This window comes from Oratosquilla oratoria, chromosome 12, assembly GCF_046742065.1.
Source record: "Oratosquilla oratoria isolate Oo_2021 chromosome 12, ASM4674206v1, whole genome shotgun sequence".
Taxonomy (NCBI): domain Eukaryota; kingdom Metazoa; phylum Arthropoda; class Malacostraca; order Stomatopoda; family Squillidae; genus Oratosquilla; species Oratosquilla oratoria.
In genome coordinates, this window is record NC_134788.1 from 6,322,318 (window position 1) to 6,340,374 (window position 18,057).

Sequence of the window (18,057 nt, forward strand, 5' to 3'; positions counted from 1 at the left end):
GTCTCTTTCTTCTTTATATCCACAACTTCGCGTTTCTATGAAATAAATGTCATCTCTCACCTATTGTTCCATTCATACACTGTATATGTCCTCTATTGCAAATTGCAATTTCCTAGACCTTGGCATCACCAAAAAGAGAAGTATGCGGAACTATCTCAACCATTCACATAATTAATGTACGCTTACTTGTGTGCCAATACCTGTAATTCCCTACCAGTCGTCTCTTATCCGAGCATAATTTTTCACAGTCGTTTATATACTTCTCTCATTCAGAAAATCCTTTATCCAAGTCAGTGTGCTCTCTTTAAGTTCTGTTTTCCAACTAATATATGTCTTTTCCAAGTCAAAATATAGACAATCTAAGCATTCTTTCATGGAGTACGTGTGTGTGTGATGCACCAAGATCTTGGATCACGTGTTGGACTCGTGATCGAGTTATTACCTTCCCGGATGAGAGCTTACATATGACCCGATTTATGAGTAATGATGTGACCTTACAGTACATACACATACACACACCCAGTTCCTTGCCCACCAATGTTGGAGTGCCGGCTCGCAGTACAGCGTTGTGTTTGTAAGCGCGTGCGCGAATGTGCCGTCTGTGCATGTATTTACCTAATTGTATAGCATACAGGGAAGGAGCAACGCTCGTTGGATCCCGTTTTCTATTTCTCTCTATATTTGTTCTAATCACAACTAGCCTTAAATTCATGCACTTAATCGATATCCTTGATTTCCAGTTATCATATTTAGATATTAACTCTTGTATTGTTTGAGCGTGGGCTATATCAGATATACTATTCCACATATTTATGCATCTATATGGAAAACTGTATTTCTTCACATCCTTAAGATTATTGCATCTTTTGCAAACACGTTGGCTTAGCCTGTTGTTCCTTCCATCATGCACTGAACCTTGTGGAACTCAACTCATTACTGCTCTGCGACATCTTATAATAATAAATTCATTTGGCAAAGAATCAATATACATGAAGTGCAGATAATGACAAGAACACATAGTTCCAAAAAAAATTTCATCCATTCCAATAGTTTGCCTCTCAGTCCTTCAACGTGCTCCAATTTCCACATAAGTCGACTGTGAGGTACTTTATCAAATGCCTTCTCTAGGTCGAGGTACACACTGGCCACCCGTCCCCCTCTTAAACTTAAAATGTCTGTGTGTGTTTACCTTATTGCAGAGCTGGGCGCGTTCCTCGGTGCGCTCTGCTTTAGTTTCGCCGCGGTTAGCGCTTCCAAACTTTTAAAGCAATATAGGTGCCGGTATATTATGTGGCCTACGAAAATTTCCCTTTGGTATAGTATGTGGCCTACCGGACTTTTATTTCGGTATGAACCTGTCTCTTAAGCTTAAGTTCGGGAGCGCTAACCGCGGCCAAGCTAAAGCGGAACGCACCGTGGAACGCGCCCAGCTGTCTAATTGTAATACCCAGGGAAATAGCTAGACTCCTGCGATCCCGTACCTATTTTTCCACGACTCAAACTTCACTTTACGTCACGTGCTAGCGCAGGTTCGTGTCCTTGGCTGTATCACGTTTCAATTTCTGCATGTATGCCTCCTCGAGTGTCTCGGTGTTGATGGCTGAGAATTAAAGTGAATTGTTGTTGATAAATGCATATTCACTTGTGTTGTTTAGTTGAAGTATGTCGTCGTCCAGACTAGTCCAGAAGTTCAGATCGTTTTATTTCGTTTCATTATGTGTCCCCTGGTAAATCTTCCGTCCCATACTGAAATTTTACTTTTGTGATCACAACAGCCAAGTCACCTCAATTCTTTCTTCTGATAAGGTTGGTGTTTTCTGCATTGTTTCTCTTATATCTTTCCATGTGAGGTAGGGACTGCACCACCACTGCTGCAAACCTGGTTCGGATAAAAATTTCGGAATGATCCCCCCCCCCCCCGTTTTTCGTTCAGGTACTAAAGTAACATCACTCGTCAACCTTCCTCTCCAAATTATATATATTTATATATATATACATATTTGTGAAATGTTCCTGGTAGTCTTTTATCTCTCCCTTTTGATACTGATTAATTTCCTGCAGATACATTTCGTTATGTTATCTATTTGTACTTTTATCATTTCCAACAATTTACATCTTGTTGCACCATTTTTTTCCCCCACTGGCCCCCACTCATGAATCCTGTTTAAATCTTCCAGCAGGACACTACATTTTTAAGTTGTTTTACTCCCTTCGTGACTTTAACACCATCGTATGACTGCGATTTTATTGTTCATGTCATTTATAAACATCGTTAACATTACCGAGCTCTGCAGGCTGTTTGTTATTTCCATCCATTCATATTCATATTGCAGCTCTACCCATGATTTTCTTCTATTCCATTTGAATTTATTTTATTTGTATAATTATTATCAATGGTTTATTAATTTATTTTCTGTTACTTATTATGACTGTTGTTATTATCATTATTACTTTATTTTTGAGAAATGCATTCCGTGTGCGCAGACAAATCGTGATCAGCCTTGCCCTCTCGAGTGAGAATTACATTACTAATATGGCACACTATGGATAATGGTGTGACTTTGCACACATCACACCCTACGCCATTCCCTTACTTAGCCCATTAAACTCCGATGACAATATTCTTGTCATTTTGTCAAATAAAACAAAAAATCATAAAACACCAAAATGTTTGATCAAACACCAGAAAAATATGACGTCAGTCCTCGCTTCGCGAAGCGAGGACTGACGTCATATTTTTCTGGTGTTTGATCAAACATTTTAGTGTTTTATGATTTTTTGTTTTATTTGACCAAATGACAAGAATCTTGTCATCGGAGTTTAATGGGTTAGAGGAGACAGTAGCAGGTTGCAGAAGTGATGCTTTTCAAGAGAGGATATATCTCAGTTCCGCTGAACTGGCTGGCTGAGACACTAAACAGCAAGCTGCGCGCGTGCGTCATGTATGTGCGTGTACGCGTGCGTTTAATTAATCAACTCACAGGAATAGTGTTCATGGCCTATCTTTATTTTCGAAGAGTTCAAAACCCAGGATGACAGTTTTATGTTATCGTTTTCATAATAAAAACAAAAGGCAATGCTGTTATCTAACCGATGGCACTAACGCGATAAGAGTGACGTCAGAAAGTGTAAGGGGGAGGGGGCAAGTAGACCCCCGACATTATCTCGGTCGACGGTGCGCATGTTTGTGTCACTAGTTGATTACCTTTTCCCAGTTGAAGGACTCGCATAGCAACAGAGAAAGTGTTAGTAGGAAATGTCGAGGCACACATGAAGACAAATATTCAGGAATTTGTTCAGGAAAGTGTGACCATCATCATCACCATCGTGTTGCTGGTGGTGGTGGGGGTGGCGTCGACGCAGGCGGTGGGGGCCCGCCACGACATGACGAAACAATAATAATAAAAAAGGCCTTCACATAAATAAATGGCTCGTGAAAACCCACACGCAAATATGGTGAGTTTGTTTTATATATTTCTACAAACTTAGAGGTAGTTGTGTACTACAATATACGCCGTCAACAAAAGATAACATATGACCACAACCTTTGGGTGCCTTTGGCGCATTAGATTTATTTATTTATTTATTTATTTATTTATTTATTATTTATTTATTTATTTTTTTTTTTTGAGGGAAGGGTTGATTTCCCTAAAAATACACCTTCATGTATTATTGTGTTGAGCATATCTTGATTCTACTCTATGGTGATTTTTATGCCGAGAAGCGGATTTCAGAGGTAATAATGATCCAAAATCTACACACACACACACACACACATTATATATATATATTATATATATATATCATATGCATGTACACATATACACATCTGTATTTTCATCCTTGGGGGTCATACTACATACAAATATATGAGGACTGTACACAACTGCAAAAATATCTAGGCTATTTTTGCAAGAGCCAAGAATGGGGATGGAAGTTCAATACAAAAAAAAAATCACAACAGCTGCAAAAGACCTACTATTTCTTGGGAAGTGAAGACATTACAAATGCAAAAGATGAGAAAGATTTAAGTTTTGATAAAAGACAACTTATCACCTGACAGACAAATCAGAAGGATTGTGGGAGAGACATATGGACTACTCTAGAAGATTGAAGTGGCTTTTCACTATATGGATGAAGAGATAATGAAAAACTCATCAAAACCCTGATCCATCCAAGACTGGAATATGCATCAGTGATATAGTTCCCACACAGTCAAGGATATAAACAAGATCTGAAGAATAGAAATGGCAGCAACCAAACTGGTACCCAGCCTGGCAGATATAAACAATACGTGGAAAGATGAAAAGCACTGGGTCTGCCAACTTTGAAAGACTGAAGAGAAAGGGGTGATATGTTTACAGTATTCAGGTCACTAAAGAGATTACATTGACAGATGAAGTCTCTCATTTAAGGATACAAGGCCTAAGAGGTCATGAGAACAAATTGACCCCTTCCATACAATGATGCCTACGTAGGTGTCAGGAGGCACAAGTGATAGATGTCAGTGTTAGCATCTTTATTATATTTATTTTGTAGTTGTAGTTGAGTGACCCCCATATTCTGTGAACTGGCTTGATCATATTTTCTGTGGTTATTAATATTCAGAGTGAAAGAGAATGAGTAATACAGCTGTAACTTTATATTTTAAAATATGAGTATTGTGATGCATCATCGAATCATTGTACATCAGGCTGCTGATGCTGCCCGCAAGAATTTGACTCATATTTAAGAGGTTAAGGAAGACTATATGTCTAAAATATGTGAAGAAATACATTTTTCCATATAGATACATAATTGCTTGAAGTAACTTAGGAGATGATATAGCCCAAGCTAAAACAATACATGAATTCAAATCTAAATATTATAACTGGAAACCAAGGATATAGATAAGTTGAAAGTGTACATGAATTTGAGGCTGGGTATGAAAAATTGGTGAGTAAGAGGCCGTACCCAACAAGTGTTGCTCCTTACTTGTATACTACAAATAGGTACATACACACCCTGTTAAGTTTTGCAATGGAGAACCCAATGACCTAATTATCAAAGGAAGTGACTTGGGTAAGAGATGATATTTCCATGATGTTGTATCTGCTACTTAGCAAAGAGACATAAATCATCAGCTCTTTCAGACACTATCTGTGAGTAATAAAAGTAGCATAAAATAATAATAATAGTAAGTGTTGCCTCACAGCAGCTGGCAATAATGCTTAAGACCATCCACCTGTTCTCTGAGGGAAAAATATGGACTGATATCTGTGTTGTATTGGTGTAGAGCTGTTTCTATACCACCACCCTGTGGTAGGAGAAATAGTTCCTGGATGTCAGCTTTCCCAATTGAAAGTCTGTAGCTCCACAACAGCAAACAATGGTCCTTGGGCTCTCCCAAAGATCTCTCTGGGATGAACCTTTGGATTGCTGTCTGTGTTGTATTAGTGAGTATCTGTATCCAATGGGGTATGATTCTTCACTCAACAACCCAAAAGTTCAACAGCAACAAAAAACACAGAAGCTCAACTCACTTAGAGATGGGAGTTTTAAGACTGAACAATTGTTGGCACAGTAAATATTTTTCAATTATTTAGAATATTAGTGATGTTAAAAATCAGTGCACCAAATTTACACTTTTTTCCTAAAGTCTAAGCAGAGTAGAAAAAAAAGACAACCACTGCCACAAAATATTTTTGCTATCAAACTTTAATTTAGCCAAAAAATGCTTTTTTTCAACTCTGAAAAAACTGTCTACAGTTTGAAAACTAGTCCCAGAATTGTCGGAACTGTGATGCTTGAGAAGTCATATGGTATTCATGCACCATTGTAAACATTGAATCTATTAACCCATTCAACTCCGATGACAAGATTCTTGTCATCGGAGTTGAATTTATTGAATAGCTATGAGAAAATTGGGTAGATTATGGTCTATTGTGTAGCTGCTTATTGTAAAAATAGTTAAAGAATGTACCAACAAAACCAACACTGTCAATAATTTGGAATTCTACATCTTTAAGACTAAGCTTCCAACACCTGTTGATCCGCCCCTGTCCTATTTCTGATGTTTTGGTATCCCAACATATATATATACAACAAATTTCATGCAAAAGGTTCCATTACAACATATATAAGTCCCTCCCACTATGACTGCTGGATATTCAACAAGCCATATTACAGAGATGGGGAAAATATTTTTTTTTTTAGCTTTTTGTTCATGAATTCATACCGGTTACATCTGACCCATTTATGGTATCATAAATGTCTTTCTCATAAATCACCTTTCCATTTTCATCATCATCATCAAGAAGGTCAACTTCTGCATGTTCAGTCATTTCTTGATCATCTTTTGATATTTGGCATCGTATTATGGGCTCAAACATATAGAGCTGGATGGATAATGAATGACCTCTACTGTCTAACTCCTCTTCTTCAGCTTCAATTAAATTCAGTGACATTTTTCAATAGAAACTGCAAGTGTGTACGCACTCATCACTTCTCAGGCCAATGCGTGATGAAAGACTGCATGTCTTGGGATTCTTTGGAAATCATCAGAAATCAGCTCTTTAAACATGTATTTTAATCAGAATGTGACTATTAAGATGGTGGAATTACCTGGGATAGTTTACAAAACCATTTGTAAAAGGGAATGGGTGGTTTAGAAAAATAACTTCATCTATTGCACTCTGACCCATAAATTTGGCTTCTCTGGTTATATATTCAGAATTGCTATTTATTTTTGCATTCATTTTGCCTTTTGAGGCACAGTAATTGCAGAGCAGCACTGATAAGAGTGGTGTACTTGGTCTGACTGTATAGGTACTGCAGATGCATTTTACCAGAACTTGGTTAATGTGCAGTTTTGGGGGATAGTTCCATGTTAATGGGTACTCTGGTTTTGTTAAGATTTCATATATAGCATATTTAGATGGTAAAGATGTTTTGAAAGGTTTTATGGCTAGGAAATTATTTTGGGAGGGTGGGGGATAGTTCTGTATTTAGGGCTAATTTTATTTTGATAAATCTTCATTTATGGTATACTAGGAGAGCAAAGAAGACATTTTGAAAGTTTTTGTTGAAAAAAAAAGGAAGATATAACCAGTTGGCCAATCCTACACTATTCAAATAATGTAGGACCTTACCGGTGAAGGTCTGGCCCCACTGCTTGTCCTCACTGTTGAGGGCCTTGGCTTAGACATGTCAAAATACTGTAGCCTAGGCTTTGATGAGGCAAGTACCATGATAGGGAAGTTTAGAGGTTGTGTTGCTATCATCGTGCAGCAAACCCCCTTGCAAAACTGATTCACTGTTTCAACCACCGGCTGATGTGAAGGAGGTGAAACTTGCTGTTCAGGTTATCAATGATATCTATAGCTACATCCACTCCAGTGACACGAGGATACTTAGGTTCACTGAACTCATGAAGCTTTCTTCAGCAAACCGAAAAAAGATGGTAAGCCTGTGTCCTATGAAATGGATCAAGTGGCATGGTGCCATCCTCATATTTGTTGAGTTTCTGCCTCTGATTGTGGTTTTCCTTGAAGATGAGATGAAGCTGGATGCCAGTGCTGGAATGTTACTTGCCATGATAAAAAAAAAAAAAAAAAAAAAAAAAAAAAAATCTCATTGGATTGGTTGAAGCAGTCAGTTTTGGTGCATACAATTAACTCAAGCAGAACCCTGAATACTAGGAAGTACTTTCACAATATTTTCAAGAAAGCTAAAGACCTGCTTGCTGAAATAGACTTAGCTCATGATAACTCCTGTTCCTCAAGTCTGTGGATGACAGTGTACCAATGTTCCGGTCGCAACTGCTGAGGAGTACTATCAACGCTCAGTGTATATTCCATTTTTAGATAAAGTAATTGGCAAGCTACAGAGATCTGATGATGGAACTGTACCAGTTGCTCAGGTTGAAGGAGCTTGTCAAAGGCTCAAAGGCAAATGTGGACGGTGTTCTCAAAACTTCCAAGTTCTATGAGAGTGACATTGATTCACTGGTGCTTGTGTGGGCAGAAGTACTGAGGTGGATATATCCACCTCAGTGAATCAATGTCACTCTCATAGAACTTGGAAGTTTTGAGAACACCGTCCACATTTCCCTTTGAGCCTTTGACAAGCTCCTTCAACCTGAGCAACTGGTACAGTTCCATCTTCAGATCTCTGTAGCTTGCCAATTACTTTATCTAAAAATGGAATATGCATTCAAGTCTGTGAAAAATGCGAAGGAATATACCGACATTTATATGTTCCCAAACACTGCGAAGCTTCTTACTATCTTGCTAACCCTACCAGTTACAAGTTCAGAAGCTGAGAGCTTGTTATCGGCCTTAAAATGTTTGAAGACTTGCCTGAGAAACACCACTGGCCAAGAATGCCTTAACAGGCTTGCCTTTCTCGCTGTCCACAACAATATGCCTATTTCTAGTGATCGTGCAATTGACTGATTTGAGACTAAGAACTGGCATCTTTTCTTTGTTTAGGCTTGGGATTCTCAGCCAGTGGGTTGTGAAACTCCTTGAAGCCTTTGGTACATTGTAACTCTAGAAAATGAATGTGTTTATTGGTCAATTTAGGTTAGACTGATGTTCCAGCAGTTTAGTTTGCTAATTTGTGTGTATTTATCTAGTTGTATTATATGGGAAGGGAGCTATGTTCATGGTGATCCGTCTTTGTATCTTTCAGCATCAAGTTTGCTCTTAAATTCTTGAATAGTATTTGCACACTATTGCCTTATCTAATTTATTCCAGGTATCCACCTCTCTGTGTGGAAAGCTATTCTTTTTCAGATCTCTTCTATAATTACCCTTTTTGAGTTTCTTTTCATGTCCTCATGTTTTTCCGTTGTCCCATTTTAAAAATCATATCTAGGATTCCTTTCATTCCTTTCATGATTCTATAGTCAGTAGATCTCCTCTTTCTCTTCTTTGTTCCAGAGTTGGTAGTTCCAATTTGGACAATCTTTGTTCGTGTGTGTGTGTGTTTTCAAGTTTATGAATAGTTTCGTCTAATTTGTGTTTTCAGTGTTAGACCTATTGCCTCATGTCTTAGAGTGATTAATGAATTTCAACTTATTAAATACGTGCTGATTTGTAGAATAAATTTGTTCAATGTTTCTATCACTCACTAAAAAAATATCAAGCTGCTGATATTTGGGATTACATGGGTTATCTTTGGAAATGCATGGCAAAAGGGAAGAAGTTTAAAAACCACCAGTTATAAATAAATATATATACACATACATGACAGAATTGAATAGACACCAAGAAAAATGCATTTCTGCTCTTATTTAATGCTTAATGTTATTCAAATTTATCTAATATGTTATATTTACCTAGATTTATGTTTCAGATTACATACAAGATTAATCAAGCATGCCACGAACCAAAGGAGCAGTAGACCTATCTGAATTTCAGCGAGGTCGTATTGTGGGTCAAAATGAAGGTGAACTTAGTCAATGCAAAATATCTGAAAATTTGTCAATACCCCTTTCTACTGTTAAAAGAGTGATCGTATAATTCACTAGAGAGGGAAAGAAGGGCACAAAACCTCATTCAGGTCGTCCCGGGCCCTCAGAGAGAACCTTGCATCTTGTCAAAAGAAATGTCAAAGAGGATCCACGTTGCAAGGCCTGACATAGCAGCACAAGCTGATGTCAGTCCCAGAACAGCTGTCAGTTATCTCCACAAGCTGGATTACTATGGCAGAGCTGCAAGAAGGAAACGACTCCTTCATCCAGCCAATATCAAGCGCAGAAAGGATTGGGCTGTTGAGATGATGGAGAGACCTGTGGCAGTTTGGAGCACTGTCATTTTCTCTGATGAGTCATGATTTGCATTATTTTCTGACCATGGAAGAGTGTGGGTCAAAGAGACTCTATAGTCAAGAGTTTGACCTCAAAAGACTGCATCCAACAGTGAAACATGGGGGCATTTCAATACTGGTGTTGGGTGCAGCTTGGAGTGATGGTTGATCAGAGCTTGTGGAGTGTCAAGGAAACATCAATTCAGGCAAAAATGTTTTTATATTAAAGGAAGGACTCATTCCAATATTCTCCAGTGGTAGAATAAGTAAAACTGTCTTCCCATTTATGGAAGATGGAGCTCCTTGTCACACTGCTCAAGCAACACAAAATTGGTTGAGCCAAAATGGGATCAGGAAACTTCCATGGCCAAGTCAGTCTCCAGATATGAACCCTATCAAACACCTATGGGGCATATTAGACCAACAACTTCGCAAAAAGCCTGAACTCTTAGGATTACTATGGGTAATACAACAAGAATTCCCTCAAGATGATATTCGTGAACTAATCACTAGCATGCCTAGAAGGGTCCTTGCATTGGAAAAAGCAAAGGGGATGTCAACCAAGTATTAGTTATACACATTGTGACCATCTATAAGCACTTTAAATGTATCAATTGCTTGTTTAATAAATTAAACAATTTCTCTTGGTGTATATATATGGGGCACATGAAGAATTGTCACCCCAAGATGCCCACATGAAGAATTGTCACCCCATGAGGTCCCACCTGAAGAACTGTCACCCCATACACCAAATATCAACAGTGGAATAAAGATTAGGTTAGGTTAAGTTAGGTTTGTTCGATTAGGTTAGGTTACTTTAGGTTGAATGAAGGTTATGATTATTGTTATCAATTTATACAAATGAAGAATCGTGAAGCTAGGATGGTCCACATAAAGAATTGTCACCCTAGGATAGCCCACATGAAGAATTGTCACCCTGTCAAAGTCTGGGGTGACGATTCTTCATGTGATCCATATATATATATATATATATATATATATATATATATATATATATATATATATATATATATATATATATATATATATATATATATTCTGGCACCCCACACCTTTTTAGAATTTCCTGGATCTGCCCCTGGTACTAGGCACCAGCTGGCTAAAGCAAGAGGAGTAGGTGGTGGTGGTGGAGGTGGACAATAATTGCCAGCTCTCCTTAAGTGAAAAAGTGAAGGGAAATAGCTAAAATTAATAAAGAAATATCTCGAGCCTGATCCAGAGACAATGTCAACCCCTCAGAAATGATCCCCCAAATGGTGCTGAGGGTCTTGATGGCATTTTGAAGATTGGCAGTGAAGAGGTATTTCTCTGATATCCACCATGCAAAACAGTGGCAGGTACCCCAGACTGGTCCCTTAAAATGTATATACTGTACAATATAAAGTTTAATCAAAACAAATAATTTATTAAATAATTTTGGTGTAATCAATTTGATTTTAAGTTCTAGCAATTGCAACATTGTGCAATGCAACAGCACACAGACAGCATATTACAAACCTTGTACCAATGCTACAGAAAAAAAATTACATGAATTTGAATATTAGGTACTATAAGTCATACATCACGTACTTTTGTTTCAGGGGTTATTGGTATGCTTATTTAACCCATTAAACTTCGATGACAAGATTCTTGTCATTTGGTCAAATAAAACAAAAAATCATAAAACACCAAAATGTTTGATCAAACATTTTGGTGTTTTATGATTTTTTGTTTTATTTGACCAAATGACAAGAATCTTGTCATCGGAGTTTAATGGGTTAACAAGAAACTAAACTTATATTTGGGGGGGAAAAAAATCATAAAACTTAACCCTTTCCTTTTTGTACCAGATTGGGAGCCTAGAACCACCTCCACATGCCCAAGTATCCATGAGCATGTTTGGGGTGGTGGGCGTCATTGTCAGTATTATCACTTTCCTGCTCGACATAGAATCCGATGCTATGCTAGCTTACCTGCTGTGGCGCCAGGCAGAAGACAACCATGGCACCTCTTCAGGTGATGATGCTTATGGCTGGTTTGTCATCACAGTTGTAATCATCATCCTGCCTATGGTCATTCTTAATATTTTAAGGTTGGTGCAAAATAAATATTATGAATCTATCAAAGAACAGGTGTGGATTATCTATGTGCATTTACCTACTCATAATAATTATATAACCATCCCTTGATTTAATGGACAAAGTAGGGGGGACCTTGGTCCAATGAATTCAACATATCTACTGTAATTTCCTATCAGACTTATCAGGGACTGTGGGAGGACTCATAAATTTATTCTTATTTATTGGATTTTGTCTGTTGCTTCTAAAACCCATTAAATGTGGGTCTGTTCAATTGAGGGCCGAGTGTAAATGTTGCCCTGAGTTTTAAGGGTTGGAAGCCTGAAACCTTACAATGGCTGCAAAAGTTCTTAGGTCTTTACAATGATGTCTCTAGGAAGAAATTTTGGACTATTGTCCATATTATATTTACCTAGTTGTATTATACGGGAAGGGAGCTATGCTTGTGGGGACCCGTCTTTGTATCTCTCAGCATCAAGTTTTTTCTTAAAATCTTGAATAGTGTTTGCACACACTGTTTCTTTGTCTAATTTGTTCCAAGCATCTATCACTGTGTGGGAAGCTATTCTTTTTTCAGATCTCTTCTGTAATTATCTTTTTTGAGTTTCTTTTCGTGTCCTCTTGCTTTTCCATTGTCCCATTTCAATAAATCATTCTTATCTAAGATTTCCATTCCTTTCATAATTCTATAGATAGTAGGTCTCCTCTTTCCCTTCTTTGTTCCAGAGTTGTTTATGTGATTCTGCTTATATATTACATGAAGAGAAAAACAGTTGTCTGTTTTCATTGAATCCAGTGTGAAAAAGTGGGGGAAAATAGAAAGAATTTTATCTTCATCCAGAAAATGAATGCCAGCCTTTCAGAGCTGCACCTCCAAATGAAGGCAAGGATGTTGATCAGTTCTGAAAATGGGATAAGAAGAAATGATCCTCTTTGACATCTATCTTGCAGGGCTAGCATTATCTATTATTTGTCTCTATTCCTATATACCAGTCTGTAATTTACTGGACCAAGCCACCTTCATATCATCCTTTCTCTTCTGTTTTTATTCACTGCATAAGAGCTTATATTAATGGAATCCTGTGTCTGTTCCCCATCAGTCAAATTTGGTTTTAAATTCTTTTTGTCCATCATGTTATTCCACAAATAAATGCATCTTCACTGAAAACCATATTCTTAATATCTTTCATACAACTTGTCTTTTTCAATTATTCTCCATGACCTTATTACTCTTCCATCCTGCATTAAAAATTCTTCACTGCCAATTTTGTCCACTCCTTACATAGTTCTGCATACTCCTCTCTCTTCTATTTTCCAATGTTGGAAGGTCCACTTCAGCCAGTCTCTCCTCATGTATTTACCTAGTTGTATTACACGGGAAGGGAGCTATGCTCGTAGTGACCTGTCTTTGTATCTTTCAGCATCAAGTTTTTTCTTAAAATCTTGAATAGTGTTTGCACACACTGTTTCTTTATCTAAGTTATTCCATATCCAGCACTCTATGTGGGAAGCTATTCTTTTTCCAATCTCTTCTATAGTTATCCTTTTTGAGTTTCTTTTCATGACCTTTTGTTTTTCAATTGTCATTTTTTAGTAAATCATTTCTATCAAGGATTTCCATTCCTCTCATGATTCTATATATAGTCAGTAGATCACTTCTTTCTCTTCTCTGCTCTAGTGTTGGTAGTTCCAATTTTGATCATCTTTGTTCGTATGTTAAATTGGAAAGAGCTGGTGCCAACTTTGTTGTTGCCGTCTGTATTCTTTCTAGTTTCCCTATATTCTTTTTAGTACTGGGTGTCTACAGTGTCGCTGTATATTCCAGCTTTGGTCTAATTAATGCATTTTTTTTTTTTTTTTTATAATTTCTTCATCAAAGTAGTCAAATGTCACTTTCATTGACCTTAATAGGTTGTAGGTTTCACCAACTATTTTGTTTATATGTTTATCTGGTGTCATGTCTTTACCGATTAACCCCTTCCATACGGTGCCGCACACGTAGGCGTCATGGGGAGCGAGTGTACAGGTAAACGTCGACTTACGATGGCCGCGACTTACGATTGTTCGACTTTACGATGACGACGACGACGACGATATGATAATTTAACCCCTTCCATACGGTGCCGCACACGTAGGCGTCATGAGGAGCAAGTGGATTCGCGACGCTGCCATATCGGCGTCTTGATTATATTTATTGTAGTCGCCCCTGTGTTTTTACATTCTCTCAAATGTGCCTTGAATCTCATTCTCTGTGGTTTTCAAAATTCGCGGGTGAAAGAGAGAACGATCGATATAAGCGGTGACTATATTTTATGATGCGAGTATTATTATGTCACGTCGTACGGCTGGCATTGGCTGCTGCCCGCGAGATTTAAGTTCCGTACTGAAAATACATACTATAGTGTTTGAATATGGTAAAAAGGATAAAAATAATTAAATAAACTACTGTACATGTTTAATAGGCTATATTCAGTATCTCTGGTGGTTAATATACAGGTAGGCTAGGTACAGTGACCACGGAACAGTGATACACAAATTGGGGATCGACTTACGATGAAATCGTCTTACGATGGCTCTATCGAAACCTAATGCCATCGTAAGTCGACGTTTACCTGTATTCGCGAGGCTGCCATATCGGCGTCTTGATTATATTTATTGTAGTCGCCCCTCCATAATGACATTCTTTCTAATTCTTTTGTAATCGCATTTTCTATGGTTATCAAAATTCACGGGTGAAGAGAGAACGATCGATATAAGCGGTGACTATATTTTATGATGCAAGTATTATTACGACACGTCGTACGGCTGGCATTGGTTGCTGCCACCGAGATCTAAGTCCATGACGCCTACGTGTGCGGCACCGTATGGAAGGGGTTAATACTCCAAGGTCCCTTTCCAAGTGCACTTTTTGTGATCAGTCTCCTATGCTGGGGTCATTTTGAATGCTGCTCTTTGTATTCTCCTTTTTTTATATATATAATTTTCTTTTTATGTGAGAACCATATCACTACTGCAAAAACTAATCTGGATAATTTTTCCTCTCCTTTTTCCTAAAGTGAACACCATTCTAATTTTTTTCAACTAAGTATGTATCACTCCAAGAACCATTTGGCACTGATAATTTTCAATGATTCAATCACTTCTGGTTTCTTGGTTGAAATCAAATCCATCCTTGCAGGTTTATCTTTGCCTCTATATCATGTTGATTCTTTCACCCATTGGGTCATTATATTAGTGCTATATTCAACATTTTGCTCCAGGCTTCTTCACTTCCCTGTCTCCCATTCCTCCCATGTTGCCTCTTCACATTTCATCCTTCAGTTATATTCTCACTTTCAATAAATCTTTTCAGTTGTTCAGCTGTGTTACCTATTAATTCTATACTCTACTTCATTCCATGTCTCTTCACTAATAATTCTTATATTCCTTACCATGACCACTCCTCCCATTTCCACTTTTTCCACCTGGATGCTTCTTTTTACTGCTACCATCATGCCACCTCCCATTTTTCCTTCCATGTCCCTCCTCTGTATATTGTTTTTCCCTGATCAAATGAACATCAATATTTCCACTGATGTTCACAGTATGTATGGTCTTATCTCCTGTGGGTAGACCTTTCTAATTTTGCTGGTATCAATCCATCTGCATTTGTACAGTTTATATTTGATACTTTTTCTATTTATTTTATTTTTATTTATTTATTTATTTTTTACAGTTTAAATGAGGGCATAGAGGGTTTGGGGTGAAATGTCAATTTAGTGGTATTGGGAAATCTTAATGTTTGGGTAGGAAATGAACCAGTAGACAGAGTGGTTGGGAAACGTGGAGTTCCAGGAAAAATTTGTAGAGGAGAGTTGATGGTGGACATATGACTAGAGTTAATGATAGCAAATACAGTGTTTAGGAAGAAAGTCATGCATAAGCACATATGGAAGAGGGTGGTGGATGGAAGGGTGGTAGATAGGGCTTTAAATCCACACTGTTCCAGGAGAACAGGATGATTTTTGGATGTACATGTTCTAAGGGGAGAGCATGGGGGAATATCAGATCATTTTTTGGTGGAAGGTAAATAGAGAGTGGAGGATAGATGGAGAAAGAAGAAAAGTACAAAAAGTAGGGAGGTGCTTAGAGTAAACTGCTTAAATGAGAAAGAAAAGGAGGAGTACAAAAGGAAGCTGAGAGAGAATTGGGAGTGAGGGATAAAGTAGAACATGGAATGGAGGAGGAATGGGAATGGTTCAAAGAGGGAGTCGCAAGGTGTGCAAAGATGGTGTGTGGAACAAGGACAGGAGGAAATAGAAGGAAGGGTAGAGAGTGGTGGGATGATGAAGCAAAGAAGGTTATAGAAGAGAAGAAGTGAGCATTCACAGATTGGTTACAAAATAGGACAAATCACATGAGAGGTACAAAAAAATATATATATGTATATATATAAAATATATAAAAGTATATATATATATTTATATATATACTTTTAAGCTGTACTTGTTCCTCTAATTTTAACCACCTTGTCTACCCTTGTTTGATTTCTCTGATATTTTCTTAATTTTCTTTAGCCTTTTCATTGCTCTCACACTGACCTCAAATTTAATTTTTTCTTCATTTAATTTGTTATATTCACCCTACAGTTCCCCAAGTTCTTATTTGCAAATTTCCTTCAATATTTCACAATTTGCCATTCAGTTAAACTATTTTCACCAGTCTAACAAGTTTCTTGAGTGCCTTAATTTCCTCTGATCATAACCATATCCTCCACCACTTTTCTAAATATCTCTCATAATTCCCATTTCAGTTTTACATGCATACATATACCAAAGGCTTTTTTTCCCCCTTACAGGGGGGGGGGTGTTAGCCAAAAAGAAAAAGGCATAGAGACCACTCCCACCTATTCCATCCCCCACACACTCCACTCCCCTCCACCCTCCTCCCTCCCTCCCTCTCATCTTGGCACCTGTGCCATTTCAGTTTTAACTTGTTCTACTTTGTCTTGTTCCATAATAACCGTGTTGCACCTGTCCACTGTCTACAACCAAATTACTGATCCCATCTTCAGTTGCCACCGATAGAACAATTCAAATTTCACTTCTTTTCCATACTAACAATTGTTGTTGTAATGCCTTCCATTATTTTGACTTCACACTGTTTTCAAATATACTACCTTAAGATATTATCCAAAGTCGGGACCCCATGAGGCTAGGTATGATAAACTGGAGAGTAGGAGACAGAACCCAACAAGTGTTGCTCCTTTCCTGTATACTACTATTAGTACATTCAACTAGCTGCCTCCTCCACACTGGGTCATATATCCATAGTCCTCAAATGCCAACACTGTATTTACCTAGTTGTTTCTTACAGGAAGGGGAGCTACGCTCGTGGTGTCCTGTCTCTGTATCTTGCCATATCTAATTTGCTCTTAAATTCTTGTACGGTTTTTGCACACACTATTGTTTTGATATGTTCCATGCATCCACCACTTTGAGTGGGAAAGCTGTTCTTTTTCAGTTCTCTTCTATAACAGTCCTTTTTGAGCTTCCTTCCATACCCTCTTGTGTTTCTCTTATCCCAAATTAGTAAATCTTCTCTCATAATTCTGTAGATGGTCAACATAGTTGCTTTCTGGATTCTTTCAATCTTCCTTATATTCTTTTTAGTACTGGGTGACCATAGTGTTGCTGCATACTCCAATTTTGGCCTTATCAATGTGAATAGTATTTTCTTTACCATTTCTTCATCCAAGTAAGTAAATGCCAATTTTATTGATCTTAGTAAGTTATAGGTTTCACTGATAATTTTGTTTATATTTTTATCAGGGGACATATCTTTAGTGATGATTACTCCCAGGTCTTTTTCAGATCACACTTTCATTACTTCTTTTTCACCAATCTTATATTGTCCTGATATTCCTTTTTTTTTTACTTTTCCCAAATTCCATTATGCTACATTTCTTAATGTTGAAGTCCACTTCCCACTTCTAACTCCATTCCCAAACCCTGTTCAGATCTCTCTGCAGTTAGTCATAATCCATTTCAGTACTCACTTTCTTTAACAATTCTACATCATCTGCAAAGAAGCTCATGTAACATTCCACACCCTCGTCTATGTCATTCACATATACAGCAAACATTATTGGAACCAATATCCTTGTGGAACTCAACTAATTACCTCTTCCCACATAGAACTCTTATCT

The 18,057-nt window shown here is 37.7% G+C and overlaps 2 protein-coding genes across 6 annotated transcripts in view; one reads left to right on the forward strand and one right to left on the reverse strand.

The window, feature by feature from the left end:
* Positions 1 to 18,057, reverse strand: part of LOC143030923 (uncharacterized) — a 311,312-nt gene that overhangs the window by 165,582 nt on the left and 127,673 nt on the right. The gene's annotated exons all lie outside the window — the stretch shown is intronic.
* LOC143030924 (XK-related protein 6-like) overlaps positions 1 to 18,057 on the forward strand; it is a 52,139-nt gene that overhangs the window by 7,863 nt on the left and 26,219 nt on the right. For 2 of the 3 annotated variants that reach the window (XM_076194187.1, XM_076194189.1), the window contains exon 2: positions 11,643 to 11,884. In XM_076194187.1, the coding sequence (XP_076050302.1) occupies positions 11,643 to 11,884 (242 nt within the window). Of the gene's footprint in view, positions 1 to 2,897; positions 3,457 to 11,642; positions 11,885 to 18,057 lie in introns of those variants that run through there. The other variant, XM_076194188.1, reaches the window with a different exon arrangement.